The 16606-nt window shown below is 51.0% G+C and overlaps 4 protein-coding genes across 4 annotated transcripts; 2 read left to right on the top strand and 2 right to left on the bottom strand.

Moving 5' to 3' along the window:
* Nucleotides 1-2360: 2360 nt before the first annotated feature.
* Nucleotides 2361-3776, top strand: T310_1465 (uncharacterized protein; the record flags this gene model as incomplete). The annotated part of the gene is made up of 3 exons (XM_013475594.1): nt 2361-3238; nt 3562-3583; nt 3732-3776. 3 exons carry the CDS (start codon nt 2361-2363, stop codon nt 3774-3776), a joined length of 945 nt encoding a protein of 314 aa, XP_013331048.1.
* Nucleotides 3777-6573: 2797 nt separating this feature from the next.
* Nucleotides 6574-8456, bottom strand: T310_1464 (Methylenetetrahydrofolate reductase (NAD(P)H); the record flags this gene model as incomplete). The annotated part of the gene is made up of 2 exons (XM_013475593.1): nt 6574-6704; nt 6758-8456. The coding sequence occupies 2 exons, from the start codon at nt 8454-8456 to the stop codon at nt 6574-6576; spliced, it is 1830 nt and encodes a 609-aa protein (XP_013331047.1).
* Nucleotides 8457-9146: 690 nt separating this feature from the next.
* On the top strand, nt 9147-9890 carry T310_1463 (Orotate phosphoribosyltransferase; the record flags this gene model as incomplete). Its single annotated transcript, XM_013475592.1, has 1 exon — nt 9147-9890. The coding sequence occupies one exon, from the start codon at nt 9147-9149 to the stop codon at nt 9888-9890; it is 744 nt and encodes a 247-aa protein (XP_013331046.1).
* Nucleotides 9891-11185: 1295 nt separating this feature from the next.
* On the bottom strand, nt 11186-16604 carry T310_1462 (Alpha-1,3-glucan synthase Ags2; the record flags this gene model as incomplete). The annotated part of the gene is made up of 2 exons (XM_013475591.1): nt 11186-11298; nt 11357-16604. 2 exons carry the CDS (start codon nt 16602-16604, stop codon nt 11186-11188), a joined length of 5361 nt encoding a protein of 1786 aa, XP_013331045.1.
* Nucleotides 16605-16606: the final 2 nt, after the last annotated feature.

Genomic DNA, 16606 nt, shown 5'->3' with positions numbered 1-16606 from the left:
GAGCTCGTTGAGAGTTCAATATTCCTGGAGGAGGAACCGTTTGGACTGGGAAAGAATCTTGGATATTGCTCGTATATATGTACTGTACATACAAGTACTACGTTTACTTGAAGACCAATACAATACAATATTCAAGACAGGATTCGATGAAAGATAATAATTCTCCTCTAATTTCTTGCACTCTCGATAACAAAAAAAGGGGGATCTTTCGTCTGCTACACCTGCTTTCTTAAGAACTCAAGAGAGGTCGTACCAGAAGAATTCTTTTTTTTTATCATATCATACATGAGGCTCCTGGTATAAGCACAGCAAGTCCTGAAACGAATACTACAATGTCTATTTTTCACTGAAAAAAAAAACAAGGTCTTGTTAAGGTAATTAAAGCTAGATACCTGATGGATGGATGAATATGTTCAATCCTTGCAAGTGCCCTGGACCCGTTGCAGCCGTTTTCAATGCAGCTTCCACGTAGCGGGTGTCGCTACCGCTGCCGCTGCTGCACTTCTCGCATAGACAGCCCTTTCATTGGCCGGCGGTGCCGTAGTATTCGTTCTGGAAGCAGTTTCCGACGAACTTCTGGCAGTTGTCGAGGGCGGTGTCCTGGACAGGACTGTGAGTATATACATGTGTTTGTGTTGAGGTCAGGAGAAACAGAATAATGTATGCACCTGAGCGGGCATGGCAGTGGTGAATTCTTTCTTCCTTGTTTGTTATTATTCTTTCTGATGATGAATCTCGACAACGAGATTTTGACCCCTTTATATATCCCACCTCTCAACTCGCTTATCCAGGACCTTCCCAAACCAGAGACATTTGTTTAGGAACAGCTCCCCCCGCCCATGTATACATACAGGAAATGAGTTTTCATAAATCTCTCTTGCCGGAGACATCACAGCGCTATCCAAAAGACCATGCTGATATCGGGATAAACTGTACAGTTATACATGTCGGTTGATCGTTGGAACTGCCGTGCATAATTCGCTGCAGCGTACGCATTGATACATACCGGAGTATGTATACCTTGGGAGGTTATTCTCTGTCTAGCAGACATTCAGATTCATTGATCGTCCAGTTGATGAGAGCTCTCATCATGGATGTGATCGACGACCGGGGGGGGGGGGGGGGGAAGATCACGGGGTCTGAAGATATATATTTAGATCTTTTTTTTCAACCGGCATACGGAGAATTATTTCCTTCTGAAATAACATACATAGAATCGGAGACGCTTAATAACTCCGCAGGCGGGATCCCTTCGGAGTGAGGGGCGTCATTATTATTTGCCAGCAGCATAGAGAAAAAAATTTTTTTGAAGGAAAAAAAAAAGATTACAGATCTGCAAAGTCGTAAGCCAGATCTACATCAGGCTGTAGCCTACAAACCTGTTAGGGCTTCAGTTGATACGATGTTGGAGGAGCGGTTGATTGGTGTTCGTTGCTGGTTCCAAGTGGGGCCGGGATTTCAAACAAAGTTTAGTGCAACAGGGGGTATGCGGGGCAGAAACAGGGGTATACCTCACGTCTAGATAGGTCCTGAGCGAGATCGACGGTTAGAAACGGATAAACGGATAATATTTGTAAATACCCTGCTCCTGGCAGGCTGATCAGGACAAGGATTTGCTCCATCTCTGCCTGAGGCAGAGGACATTGCAATACGTCATCTGTGGAAGAGCCGGATGACGTAGAGGGCGTTTTTGTGACGGGTGATCGACGACACTAGTCCTGGACAGGAAGGCGGTCACGCGTGGGCTGGAGTTATCCCCCACACTTTGCGTCCCGTCGGAATCGTATATCCCTTCGAACAGCCAATCAGATATAATTCTCTGGGCTTTCTGTTAGGACATAGGTTTGTTGAGACGTTGATGATGGCGAAACGAAATCCATGAGGTTTCTATGGCTCTGGTAGCTACTTTGCAGGTATTTTTGTATATGCTGGGGTAAACTTGACTGCAGCCATTGAGTTTGGTTATGCCCTGAACACTGGTGACTGGTCTTTGAAGGCGAATATGTCAAACAAACTGGGGCACAAAAGAAAAACCTAGGTTATCTAGTGAACCACTAGTATGGTTGAGAGCTGCCTGGTTGATGGAATAGATGTAGAAGTATCATTTGATTACTGTTTTTGTATTCTCGCGTTGAACCTCTGGCGAGAAACCAGCAGTGAGATCGAGCACACGTGCGCCGCTGGCTGATCTGGTTCGCAGAGATCATTGGCTAGGATCAGCCACCTCCGCAGCCCCATGCCAAGGACAAGCCACCCGTCTGGGCGAGCCAGCCACATTCCGCCCTATCTTGGCAGGCATCATAATTTCATAACAATCATAACAATCATCTTATTCAACAACCATTCTGCACGTCCATGCCATGCCTCGATTCCTCCTCAATCGGCCGTTTCTAGCTGCCGCCATCGCAATATGCACCGTCCTCTACCTGTCTTTCTTCTCGCTGCAGCGCCTGGACTGGCCTCTCAACCTGTTCGACAACAACAGCGACCGACAGGTTGAGACGTTCGATTTCCAGGACATAGCCGACGAAAAGCGATGCTTCGACCGGGGTGCGGCGTCATCCTCCACGCCCATCCCCAATGTTGTCCACGCCATTTGGCTGAACAACCCCAATATGACTTTTATCAGCTACCTTGCCCTCCGATCGGCGCTAATCTCTCTCAGGCCCGACAAGCTGAAACTGCACTACACCGCCTCGTTCAACGAGGATAATGTCTGGTTCCAGAAACTGCGCAACAATCTCACGCTCGTCTACCACGACTTGGCCGCGGAATACCCGGAGCAGCTCCGGCAGCAGTGGCAGGTGACACATCTCGCGGACGCGCTCCGGCTGGACGTCATCCGCCAGGAAGGCGGTATCTACATGGACATGGACGTGATCGTGCTCCGCTCGTTTGACAATCTGCGGCACTGCGAGAGGGACGTCCTGCTGGGGTACGAGGGCGGGGACCGCCACGGGCTGTGCAACGCCATCATCGTCGGGCGCCAGAACGCATCGTTCATCCGGCGCTGGATCGACAGCTACAGCGATTTCGACAGCAAGAAATGGAACTACCACTCGGTGATTCTGCCAAAGGAACTCGCGCAGGAGCATCCTGACGAGATCTGTCCGCTGTCGCCGACGGCCTTCTTCTGGCCGACGTGGACGGAGAAGCATATCCGCTATATGCACGAGCCTATTAGCGAGGCCGAAGCGAGGGACCTCGAGAGGACGATGGACGCTAATGGCGGCGGGCTGTATGCGAATCAGCTGGCCTATCATGCCTGGAGCCAGGTGGCGTGGGAGCCGTATCTTCAGTATTTGACGCCGGAGATTGTTATGGAGAAAGATACCCGATTTAATGTGATGGTGCGGAGGTTCTCATAATCACAACGTATGATGTATTTGGACATACTGCACATGATGGAGCCAAAGATTAGACCAGACGTCATGACGATATATAAAGACTAAACAGTGATAGAGACGAGAAACACGGTATATACACAAATAATTCGCGAAGCAGGGAAGTAATACTTCAAACCTAGGTATGAGAAATCCTAACAAAACACAATGAATGTAGTAACACTACATACTCAGTGGACGTAAGTACGTAAGTTCAAGTGCTGAACTTCGCGATCCCAATTCAATAATTTCCAACCTTCTTTCTTCTACCGAGAAGAAATACAACTAACTGTCAAAAAGCAAAGAAAGGATCTAATTATCATACTACTACTACTACTCGCCAACCAGCTTCATAGTTCATTCCGACAAAAGGAAGGGACTGGCCAGTCATAGTAGTCATAGTCATAGTTAAATTATGACTTGTCGATCCATTTACACTCATCAGCAATTAATCAACCTCATCAGACCAAACCTAGATATAAAAAAAAATGAAAAGAAAATTAATAACGACCAATGCCAGTCAGTGCCCATGCTAATGTAAGGAAATACTTACCTAGCGACCTACCCTATTTGACTACAAAATGGCGAATTTAACGACGAGGACGTAATATATCCGACTAATCCATTCTATAGAAAAGCGAGTAAAATAGAAAGATAAAAATGCATGCTTGCTTGCAGAGAAAGTGAAGTAAAATAAAACAAAAATAAAGTAAAAAGAAGTCGTGGATCAACCAACAGGGATATATATTATTTATTTATGTAGTATCTCAACCCTCAGGAAGGAGTGTCATGAATTAGAAGAAAAAGTTATCTACCCAGCTTATATACGAACAAGTTAACAACTACCAATCTGGAGTGAGATTTGGTTTCGTTGGGCCTGCCTGCTTACCTACCTACCTACCGTACTGGATCAGGTAGGTTTTTAGGAATCCGTCATTCGACCGTTATGAAAGGTCAAATAACCATTTTACTATAGCAAACGTTAGAATCATAATGATAACAGTTATTTTATAATCAGAATGGTTATTGTACAGTTAGTAATTAAATAACGTTATTTTTTTTTTCAAAAGAAGCATTACTTAAAGGAAATGTCAATTTTTATAAGAAACATTAATTTTTTAAAATGCTTTTTTCCAAATATTGCCTTTATACAGAGCTCCTTCCTTGCCACTACCTTAAGACTTGGAAAGTTCCGATAGTCTAGTAGTTAGATTATGTAGAAATTGAAGGCCCATCTTCTTCCTAAATATAATCTTGTAACTTGGTAAACTATGATCGTAGTTTGAGTCGTACCCTAGGCGGAGAAAAAAAAAGATAAGTTAAAGCCTTGTAAGTAAAATAAAAAGTCGTTAATTTTTTAAACATTATCTTTCTTAACAACGGTCAGATATGTAGAACTTTTTTTAAATGACGTTATTTTCTTTTTTTTAAAAAAAAATTGTCAAATGACTGTCAATCGACCGTTTCTAAAAACCCCCTGATCCTGTACGGTACTTACCTACCTACACTTTTTCTTAGCATAGCATATCAATCATATATTTATAATGTTAGTATATTAGGAGATAATACTAACACCTTGTTCCGTTACAAACTTACAGTTCAGCCTGATCTGATCTGATCCTCTGCTATTTATTATCTATCATCGAAGATTAAAAATTCTGCTGTAATGTATATCCATACTCATCAAGTTCAATCAATCAATCAATCTCTCTATAACAGAAGGTTGTTTGTGTTCTGCAATCCAGATCCAGTAGGACATATTACAATATATCAGTGTCTGACATGTCTCTTTACTTTACTCAGAAGAGAACAGAACAGATCAGAGCACAGCAGAAATTTTGCCAGTTTGCTAGTTTGCTTCCTTCCTCGCTTGCTGTACCATATCATATCATACATATCATATCCGGGAATCCTTCTTCCTTCTTCCTCCTTTTTTCCGTCCTTTTTTTTCTTATTTTTTTTCTGGTATATAGTAGCTAGCTAGCTAGCTACCCAGCCATTCATTTCGCTCGCTCATCACAGAAATCAGATATCTTAGAATACAATAAATAAATACAATACAATACAATAAAATGAATTAATGACGGTTCACTCTTTTTTCCTTTTTCTTTTTTTTTCTTTTTTTTCTATGGGTCATTGATCTTATCTGATCTGACTAATTGATGATTGATTGATTGATTGATTGATCACGCTCTGATTGATAAACAAATAAAAGCTTGATTTATATCAATCAGCCTTGATGTCAGACTTGATGTCAAACTTAATGACTTGACCTGACTTGATTAATTGGAAAGAAAGAAAGAAAGAAAGTTGGAAAACAACTAAAAGAAACAACTCAATTCAAACAAAATCAACTCAAATCATTTCTTCTATCTTTCTCTGCTTCTAGTTACCTATCTATCATATATATATATATATCTATATACATTCCCAAAAGTCATAAATGCATTCATTCTCGTAAAAAAAAATATCAGGATACCATACGTATATACATACATACACACATACGTATATAGATTTTATTTTTAAGTTACTTAGTTTCATTTCTCTCTCTATTTCTCTCTCTATATATTTATAATATATATGCAATATGCAATAAAAATTCAAATCAAATCAAATCAAATCCCATTGCGAGTAAGAAAGGAAAGGAATAAAATGAAATGAAATAAAATAAAATGAGATGAGATGAGACTGCTAGACAAGAAGAAAATCAAAGACAAAACAAGTCAAGTCAAACAAGACACGCCGTGTTGAACGCCTCTTTTCTCTCTTTCCACCTCCCATTTTTTCGTGTCCGGTCCATAGGTATCCATCATATCCATCCGTCCCTCGCGGCTCGTGAGCTATCCGAGCCACGAAATAAGAATAATGTTGAATTAGGTAAGAACAAACAATATATAAGAAAGAAAAGAAATGAAAATGAAAAAAGACAAACCAAAAGATGCAGTTGAGGTATCTTAAGCAGTTAGTCAGTCATCGTCATGTCATATCATGATAAAGTCAAGTTCAAAGCAACTTTTGTTTTTTTTTATTTCTCCGTCCCGTCCCGTCCGTCCATGACTCCATGTTGAATGTTGAACCAACCCCGTTGAAATAGAAAATAAAAGGAAGTGTATTTGCTTTTGTTAAAAAAACAAAGACGCCGTTAGCTTAGAATGTCAGAAATATGACTTGGTCTATCGTGGAGGAATTATGCTGACGCTGCGTTTGTGGCAGCCTCGCCGTCCGCTGGCTCTGCTTCGACTCTCTGGTCGATGTTCTTCACGGACAGCCCCTGGAAGAGATGGAAGATGTCGTGCGTCTTGTGGAAGTCGTTGTTGACTGGACTCGTCAGCATCGACCGTCTACGTCTGAGTGGGTGTTCTTCTACTCACCAATATTAATCAGATACCACTCGTCCATTATCCGTTGGATGAGCTTGCGGCTAGCACTCTCCGCTGGATAACATTTCGCCCACTCATCTCCCAGCAAGTACGCCTCGTCCTTCCACGCCATGAAGCTGATGCTCTCCACAATCGTCGGCTGGATAATCTCCTTCGACGCGAAAATCCCCCACGTCACCGCATTCGGCCCCTCGCCGTTCCTCATCCGCAGCTCGCCCGTCTTGCTGACGCAGTAGTACGTCAGATCGTCGTTCTTCTCGATCCGCGCGATCAGCTCGCCCACCACGTCCGGCGGCACCAGCAGCTCCAGGTACGCCTTCTGGTACACGTATCCGTTCCGCGGACCCCAGCCGTACACCGGGTGAGACGACTTGGCCCCGTTCACCGCCGGCTGCGAGTTGATCGTCAGGAAGCCCCGCCGGTTCAGGTCGATCAGATCCGGCTTGATGACGTCCGTCTCCGCCGTGATGGGCGTGTCACTCCACGGCAGCCGCTCCAGCTTGCCTTCCAGGTAGCGGATGAAGATGTCCGACAGGTCCTTCAACGACTGCGGCTCTCCCCACAGCTTGACGTTCTCCTCGTTGGTCCCCTTGAGACCAACCCCGTACGTGTCCAGTTCGCCAAACGCGGGAGACCGCGAATCCGTCCACCGTCCGTTCGGATACTCGTCCCACGTCTGGGTGCGCGCGATGTACGACGTGTGCCGGTTGCGCCAGAAGATCGGACGCACATCTTCGGTTCTCCGGCGCAGCCCGAGCGACTGTCGCCAGGGCAGAGGCTTGTACAGTGGCATCTCCTCCGACGGCGTCAGCTTGAGCTCCTCCAAAATCATTCTAGTCGCCTGGGCCAGGTTCATCGTGTAGAAGTGCAAGTGGTGGATCTTGCCCGAATTCAGCAGCTTGCGGCACATGTCGGCGACCAGCTGGGTGCCGATGTTCCGCACCTGCGCGTCGTCGTTCTTGACCGGCTCCAGCGCCTCGAGCCACTCGGGAGGAATGCGGATCTTGGTCCAGTTCGAGCGGCGGATGAAGGCGGAGTAGGTGGAGATGGGCATGATCCCCGGGACGATGGGCACCTTGATGCCGCGGTCGCGGCACTTCTGCACCCAGTTGAGGAAGTTGTCGACGTCGTAGAACATCTGCGTGATGATGAACGAGCTGCCAGCGTCGACCTTCTCCTTGAGATGGTCGATCAGCAGGTCGACATCCCGGTTATCGTCGGCGCCTTCGGGGTATCCTCCAACACCAATGTCGAAATGGTTTCCATACTTCTCCCGGATATACCGCACCAGGTCCTTGGCATACCGGAATCCGCCCTCAGCGGCCTCCCACTTCTCGCGCTCCCGCGGGGGGTCGCCGCGGAGGGCCAGGATGTTGGTGCAGCCGGCGTTGTAGGCGGCCTCGAGGGCGGCATCGATCTTCTCGCGGGGCATGTCGGTGCAGGTGAGGTGCATGACGGTCTCGAGGCCGTAGACGGTCTGGGCGACCTTGACCATCTCGCAGGTCAGCTCGGCGCGGCGACCACCGGCGCCCCAGGTGATGTCGATGAAGGCGGGGCCCAGGCCGTGCATGCGGTCCATGCGGTCGTACAGGTTCTGCACACCCTGGGCGGTCTTGGGGGGGAAGAACTCGAAGGAGATGCCCGGTCTCCCAGAGGCTTCCTCCTCGAGGAGCTTGCTACCGACGTGCATGGTGGCCGGTTCTAGAACGGTCAGCAGGAATCCACCGTAGCAGTCATCATCAGTGGAAATAAACACTTACACAGTCAAGTGTCTCCGCCGCGTGTGGTCAACCAAAGTAGCGCACTCGAGCCCACCGGTCAGCCAATTGGCGCAACATATACTGCTGTAGGGGTCTGGAGAAGGATGGTCAGGGGCGAGAGATGCAATGCAGCGACGGCACGATGATAAGTTGTTGTTGTTGGTGGTGGCCCCTCCTGTTAGCGGTGAGCAGCGGAGGCCGGCTCGGGCCAGGGGAACGGGACAGGGGAGCTGCGGGAGGACTGGACGAGCCTCAGACGGGGTATAGCGAGGTGAAACTGTTTCTTGCAGGGTGAGAAGCACAGGAAAAGAAAAAGCAACGCCAGCAGCCAGCGTGCAGAGAGAAAGAACTCTCGCAGCGGGAGATCCGGGGAATCGCTGGCCGGGCAGTCGGTGAGCCGAATTGGGCGCTCTGATTGGCTCCCGGAAGGATTCCTATTCGGGAATTGCCCCTCCGAAATTCTTGTCTTCAGCTGAGTTAAGACATTATAATACAATATTCACTGCTCTCTTCAGATACAGTACGCTGGTCTTTGCTTCTCCTCCTCCTCCTTCCTCTTCCTCTTTCTTTCTCTCTTTCTTCAAGACGAGATCTCCCTCCCTCAATTTCGACAACCCACCATGTCCACCGCAACCATCCCCCCACCCGCCGCCGATAAAGAGAACTACAAATCCACGCTGCTACCTCTCCTGGTAGCCAACAAGGTGCTAACCTTCGGATCCTTCGTGCTCAAATCCGGCCGCGTGTCGCCGTACTTCTTCACCTCGACGCTGCTGCACACGGCGCCGCTGCTGCGCGCGACAGCCGCCGCCTTCGCCAACGTCATCTCCAGCCCGCCCTTCGTGAATGCGGACGACGGCACGCCCACTTTCGACGTCATCTTCGGGCCGGCTTACAAGGGTATTCCGCTGTGCACGGCGATTCTCAACGAGCTGGCGGTGCGTGATGCGCTGGCCCCGACGTCGCGCGGTATCTGGGACAGCGTCAGCTACTCGTTCAACCGGAAAGAGGCCAAGGACCACGGCGAGGGGGGCAACATCGTCGGGGCGCCGCTGAAGGGCAAACGCGTGCTGATCGTCGACGACGTGATCACGGCGGGCACGGCGCTGCGCGAGGCGGTTAGCATAATCGAGAAGGAAGGCGGCACGGTCGCCGGGGTGGTGGTGCTGCTGGATCGCGAGGAGCGCGTCAGCGACACGGAGCCCAAGAGCGCGATTGGCGTCGCCGAGAGGGATCTGGGAGGGAACGTCCCCATCCGAGCGGTCATCGGCCTGAGCGATTTGATCGAGACACTGGGCGACCAGATTGGGGAGGAGGAGATCAGCCGGCTGAAGGAGTACCGGGCGCGATACGGGGCGGAGTAGCAGATATAATTGCAGGAGAATAAACAATGGAATGGATAGAAGAGTATTGAACTATATAATGTAATGCACCATAAGAGGATACGATACGATATGATGTGATGAGTTTAAGTACAGTACAGGACGGGACAGGACAGACGTATATAGAATAGAAGATTGTTAAGAGATGTGCTATTCAAGATAAAAATTGTGTAGTAAACAGACAGAGAGCATTAATCACATTTCTCTCTCTCTTTTTATTACTCCTTACTGAGGACAATTATCTACAATAGAGTATCCTTCTCTTAAAGAGAAAAAAAATAAAAAGACACAAACACACCAATTAATTAGACTGTAATAGAACAGAACAACACAAGTTATATCTGACCTGACCTGACCTGATCCAATCTGATCGGATCTACAGAGTATTTATTAAAGTCCAGCCAATATAAATAAATATATTACGGACAATAGTAAATATCAACACAGCTGAAAAAAAAATCACCATATCACCACAAGAAACAGGGGGGAAAAAAGGTCTATCTCTCTCTCTCTTACTTTTTTTTTAAAAAAAAGTACTAGTACTAGTAGTAGAAGTAGTATTTCTTACCTACTACAAAGTAAAAAGGGTCCCAGTTCTACAACGTCTCAGGTAGTTAAGTAGGTAAATACTAGTCAGAAATCCCATTCCTATCCTAGTCATCTCCAATCCAGTCAATAATTCCGCCATTGTAATTATCTAATTTAATGGACCTCTTCCTTAAGCCCTTCTTCCTCAGGAAAACATTTTCTAAATGGGCGAAGGGGGAGAAAAAAAAACATGTACATGTACATACATACAAACATCCGATTAACTGCACGCACGCAACGAACGCCTCGTCACAAACAAAAATAAACAAAAAAAAAATCAAACCACCAACAAACAACACAAACAACACATCTGATATAATAGCATATATATCAGATGTGGAACCAAGCGAAATAAATGAATAATAGAACCAGGTTGTATCTGTAGTGTGATGCAGTGTATCTTGCCTTTCCTATCCTGTCCTGTCCTGTCCTATCCCCTTCCCACTCCCAATGTTGGTTGTTTTGTCCAACCCCCCTTGATAAATTAAAAAATAAAAAGAAAACAGATTTTTGTTCCAGCGGAAAGGATACACATATATGTGTTGAGATCATCTGGTTCATGTCCATAAATAAATGCACTGACGGATTATGCGAGGGAGAGACAGATTGAGAGAGATGACAATGGCAATGACATACAGATCAAGGAGGGTATATAGTAAGTGCGACATGGGCAGAATGCTCTGCAGAAACTAATAGAAGAACAAAGCAGGGTATGAGGGCTGAAGAAATTCGTCAACGCAAGAAAAATACATGATCAAGGCTTGCTGAGCTGTTCTTTCCGGAAGAAGAGGAAGAACCCGGCACTGCCACAATCAATCCGTTAGCAAGGACAATCGCTTCATCACGATTTGACAAACTCACCAGATCAGGAGCTGGAAAAATAACGCAATCCAGAACCATGCCACCCAAATGTTGCTGACCGCCGTCCCTATGTCCGGCGAAATGTCGCCCGGTCCGATCTTGTTCGGCGCAAACGCCCGCGCGCAGATCGTGGCGATCGAACCCAGAACCTGGGCCCCCAGCAGCACGAAACAAATGTGCAGCCGAGTCAGCGTCTGCAACAGAATCATACCGAACCCGACTCCCTGCATCGCATCCAGAACGCCCAGCCAGAGCCACAGCGCGCGAGACACCAGCGCCCCGGACACGTAGCCGCCCGCCCACGGCACATACTGGCCGATGTTGGATGTCCCCCCACCAGATCTGCGCCCACCGAGGCGCTCCCAAGCCGATGGCGAACACGGGCAGAATCCAGCTGTGGTCCTTGGACAGCCGGCTCATGATGTACAACATCAACGCCCACACGCCGACAAAGAACAGGATGACCAGCAGGAAGACCTGCCAGGCTGCAGCGTGATTGGAGCTCCACAGGAAGTTCCAGTTGCGACCATAGGGCGCGCTGAGGAAGAAGTTCTGGATGATGACTGTCACGAAGAACCACAGCACGATCTTGCGGCGGTACAGCGACCTGTAGAACGAGGCCACTTTTCCGGGGGCCTGGCGGTAGTAATCGGGCAATCCCAACGCCAACAGCACGCCAACCGTCCACAGGGCGAATGCAATCGGGAACGTGATGGCCGTCATCCCCCAGCTGTTCGAGATAGCCTGCGGGTGGATGATCCCATCGGAACTGCTCTTGGTCAGAACCGAACCCCAGTACCAGAGAGCGACGACATAGAGCTGCTGAGTGCCCTGGATGACGCAGGCACGGAAGACCCAGTCCTTGACCGGAGCACCGCTCTCGTCACCAAAGTTGAGGGCGAAGAAGATGGAACCGCTCGACGAGGCTGTGGCGTAGATGCCGGCGGCCACATTCTGGATCCAGCCCCGACTGAACTTGTTCGCCTCCCAGTGGGCAACCCCGATGAAGATGAAGGCGAGCCCGTAGAAGAACCACGGCACCGTCAGGACCACCACCGACTTGAACGACCGGAAGACAAGCCACCAGATGGCGGACGTGATGAGATACGTCGTCGCGATTCCGTACAGCTTGTCCGCCGTCTGACCCACCTCACCGGTGAGCAGGGTGATCTGATACGAGTTGGCGGCGATGATCTGGCCCAGGCCCAGGAAGAGCGAGTAGACCGGCCAGTCGCCCACGCGGAGCTGCATCCATTTCTTGAGACCGGTCGGCGGAACGTAGTCCGCACCGAGCAAGAACTCATCGCCCTCCTTGTTGCTGTCGCTGCCGCGGGAATCCAGATCCTCGTTGTAGATCGACCCGGCGGGCGACGTGCCCCGTTTTCCATTCCGGATCGACGGAGCCGGGGAATGATTGCGGCCAAGTCGGGCATCGCGGAACCGTTCGAACCACTTCTTCTCACTCTTGATGAGGTACTCCTCGATACACAGTTGCGTCTCCGAGTTGGAGCCATTCAGATCTTCCAGCTTCTTCTCGAAGATGCGGTAGAATTCACCCGTGCTGTCCGTGAAGAACGGGTCCACCTTTTGCAGTTTGAAGTCCTTCTTGTCTCCAACCACCGAATCCAGGGACAGCACGGACGCGCTGCTGAGACGGTTGCCCGGTTCGGCGAACGGTCGGCTCGGCGGCATCAAGGTATCGTCCGCACCCGGGGTCGCCGGCGTCGTGGGAGAGCCCGGCGGCTTGAGGGTGCCACTGCTATAGCTGGCCTGCCGCGGGGAGCTGGGAGACAGGAAGTCCTGCTTGAGAGGGGTCAGGGACGATCCATGCTGGCCCATGTCCATCCGACGGCTAGCCTCGACCTGCTCCGGAGTCATCGTGTACTCGTCGTCTCCATAAAAGCTGTGGGTCATCTCATCGTCGCTGTCGTCTTCCACATCCGTGACGGCCACCCCGACTTCATCCGCCTCGGGGATATTATTATTGTTGTTGTTGTTGTTGTTGTTGTTGTTGTTCTTCCGCACTCTTCTCCGGCCCCGACGCTCGACGTGACCAGGACCGGACCGGACACCGAGGGAGAGCTGTCGGCTCAGGCCCGACTTGGGTTTCTCGTCCCCGCCGGGGCTGGGATCTCGGCTGTAGACAATCGTATTCCGCTGCTGTGGGCCAAGGGTGCTGTGGCGGAGGTTGGAATAGCTGGCATCCCTCGAGTGGCCCAGCGGAGGCGTCTGCATCCCCGTGGGAGTCGCCATGCCCGGGGCACCAATGGGCGGCGTCACCATGCCGCTGGGAGTATTGGAGCCAGACGGCGTGAACGGCTGCCCGTGGCCCTTGGCCACTTCCTTATTGTGGATCCGAATGGCCGTACTCTGCAAGATCTCCAGGTCCTCCACCCACTGGGCGACGGGGAACCGCTGCTTGGCGGACCGAGCGCGCATCATCGCTCGCGTCTCCGGCTTCGAGTTCAAGGCACTTTCGATGGCCAATTTGAACTGGTGGAGAAGGTGAGAGGTGGTCGTCGATTCGACCGTGTACCACCAACCGGGCATCTGACCCAGACCACCGACCCGAGCACCGATACCCAACGCTCCTTTCCGACCAAACTCGACGGCGACCAGACCAAATGGCTCGTCACGGGACGGGATCAGGGCGAATTCGGCCCCAGAGAAGATGTACGGGGGCAGCGCGGTGAACTGCGGCCGGGAGAAGACACGACCGGGGTAGAGCTTCATCATCCGATCCAGCTTCAGGGCGGCGAATTTGCCGTAGAGATCGATGACGGGTCCGACACAGATCAACTGGACGTTGGGGCGCGCTTCCAGAACGGCGGGCATGACATCGGCAATCAAGTCGATACCCTTCTGCATCGACCATCGCCCGACAAACACCAACAGGTCCGCGTCCGGGTTCTGTTCCAAACCGGCCCACTCCTGGGCTTGACGCTTGAGCTCCTTTCGATTGGCTTCGTACTCGGGGTCCACGCGAATCTCGGAATCCTGGGGCACGTCTTTGTTCCATTCACCGGTATCCGAAGGGTCCGGGTTGGGCAAGTTGCCAACCTTCTTCAGACCCCAGAAGATGGGGTAACGAGCATAGGACCGTTTTCCATATTTCTTGGACACACCGACGGCACCAAAACCCTGCTGATGCACCCGCAGATAGCTGGCACCGGCGTGCAGCAAGTTGAAGACTTCGCCAAACTGGACGTAGCGAGCGGCGACATCCATGTCGATATTGAAGACCGAGCACACTTCCTCCTTCTCCTTCTGGGTCCGCATGGGCCAGAGACCCTGGAACTCGGCGTTGTGCAGAGACAGACAGCACGGGATCGTCTGGGGAAGAAGGTAGAGCGGAGCCAGGGAACCGTGGTAGTCATTGATATGGTACAGGTCGATCGGGAAACGCCGGATGGCGTGGGCAATGCACTGGTTCCAGGCCGAATAGTAGATGGCGCTGTCCAAGTCATCCATCCGAGCCGGATACGGTTCCGTCTTGGTCTGCTGGCGGAAGACGGGCGCGTCGAGCAGCACGTAGGTGATGTTTCGCAGTACGTGATACTGGACTTTGACTTCGTACGAGTTGCCCAGCACCGTCACGTACATGGGCTCCGCCGGTTGGTCCTCCGGGTAGTCGACGCCGCCGACACAGGGAACGACCCAGATGAGATCCTGGTGACCGAGGTGCTTGCCCATCAATTGGGCCATCACACCGAGACCACCGATCTTGATCTTGATGCCCCAATCCTCGATATCGTACTCCATCGTAGCGATGAGGACCATGCGTCGCCGGTCGCTCTTGGTGGCGCCGGCAAACGCGGAGTTGGTCTGCAGAAAGCCCGACTTGTTGGCCAGACGCATCAGAGGATTCATCGCTTCGCCGTCCTCCAGATGCCGTCGCTTAAACTTGCGCCTCCAGGCCAGAGGGATGATGCTCTTCTTGTCCGTCACACCGACCTGATTGAACTTGACCTGGTAGAAGGACTTCATGAAAATGTAGATGCTCGCCGCGGCGCTCAAGACCGGGATCACCCAGAGCAGGAAGAAGAGCGCCATCTGGGCGGCCTCGGATCCCACGGGCTGGAGCGTATAGCGGAGAGTTCCATCGTTGACTTGGATTTCCCAGCCGAGATAGGGGGAGGGCGGATGCTCCGTGATGTTGATGAGGACGGTCGAGAGCGCCGACGGGGGCATGCGGTCCAGCACCGAGTCGCCGTCCACATCGCCATAGACATAGCCCTCATCCGGCAGACCGTCGGGGTTCATGCCCCAGACGTTGATCTGGGCCTGCGCGGGCCACTCGGTCAAGAATTTGATCTTCCAAAGACCGTCATTTTGGTCCAGCTCCATCTGATTCTTGAGACCGGCGTCGTACCCGTACTCGTTGTAGGGCCCGTTCCAGAACAGATGGGGGAATCGACGGGGGACCTTGGAATCCCAGCCCACGTCACCCTCCTGGACATAGTCGCTGCTCCCCGTGAGTTTGCTGTAATACTCGACTCGAACATGCTTCCCGGACCACTCCTGCAGCTTCGTGCCGGACCACGGCTGTTCTTCGATGGTGGAGTTGCCGCCCGTGTACGGCATCCAGTCCGAGAAGGTCGATCCCCAGTTCGTGGAGTAGCGCCACCGATCCGCTCCCGCGGCATGGTGCTGGATGTAGAGGGTGCCGTTGTCGTACTGGTGGAGCAAACTGGTCGAATAGTTGGCGGTCGAGAAGATCATGGGGTTGTCGGGCTGGCCGACCCGGAAGAAGAAGTGGTCGACGGCGCCGGTCGACGAGCCATTGGTGCTGCTCGCGTTGTTGACGGTGAGCTCGTGGATGCCATTGTACACGTTCGTCACATCCGCCTCCCACATCCAGGCATTCGGGATCTGCCCGACCATCGTGGTCGGGTTCGGGTTCACGGCAGCGCAATGGACGCTGTTCGAGTCGAGAGTAGCCACCTTGCCACTTTCCGTCGTCGAGTTCAGCGAGATTGACCGGGTGACGCCGTTGCAGTCCATCTCCGTCGAGAAGTAGAGTTGCACATGGATCGTCTCCGACGCGTCCGGGGCGACGGTCGAGATCAGACGAGCGTCGTGGCCAGGCGTGAACTGCGTGATCATGGGCTTGGGTCCCACCCACTTCTCTGCGGGCACGTACGCCCGGAACTCATATGGACCCAACGTCAAGTTCTTGAGACAACCGTTATATTTCGTCGAGCCTTCGAAGCCCAACTTGAAGGGGCTGGCCTCGGACAGGGTCAGCT

The sequence above is a fragment of the Rasamsonia emersonii genome (genome assembly GCF_000968595.1).
Source record: "Rasamsonia emersonii CBS 393.64 chromosome Unknown ctg1118621759991, whole genome shotgun sequence".
Taxonomy (NCBI): Eukaryota; Fungi; Ascomycota; class Eurotiomycetes; order Eurotiales; family Trichocomaceae; genus Rasamsonia; species Rasamsonia emersonii.
This window is presented reverse-complemented; position numbering and strand designations above follow the sequence as displayed.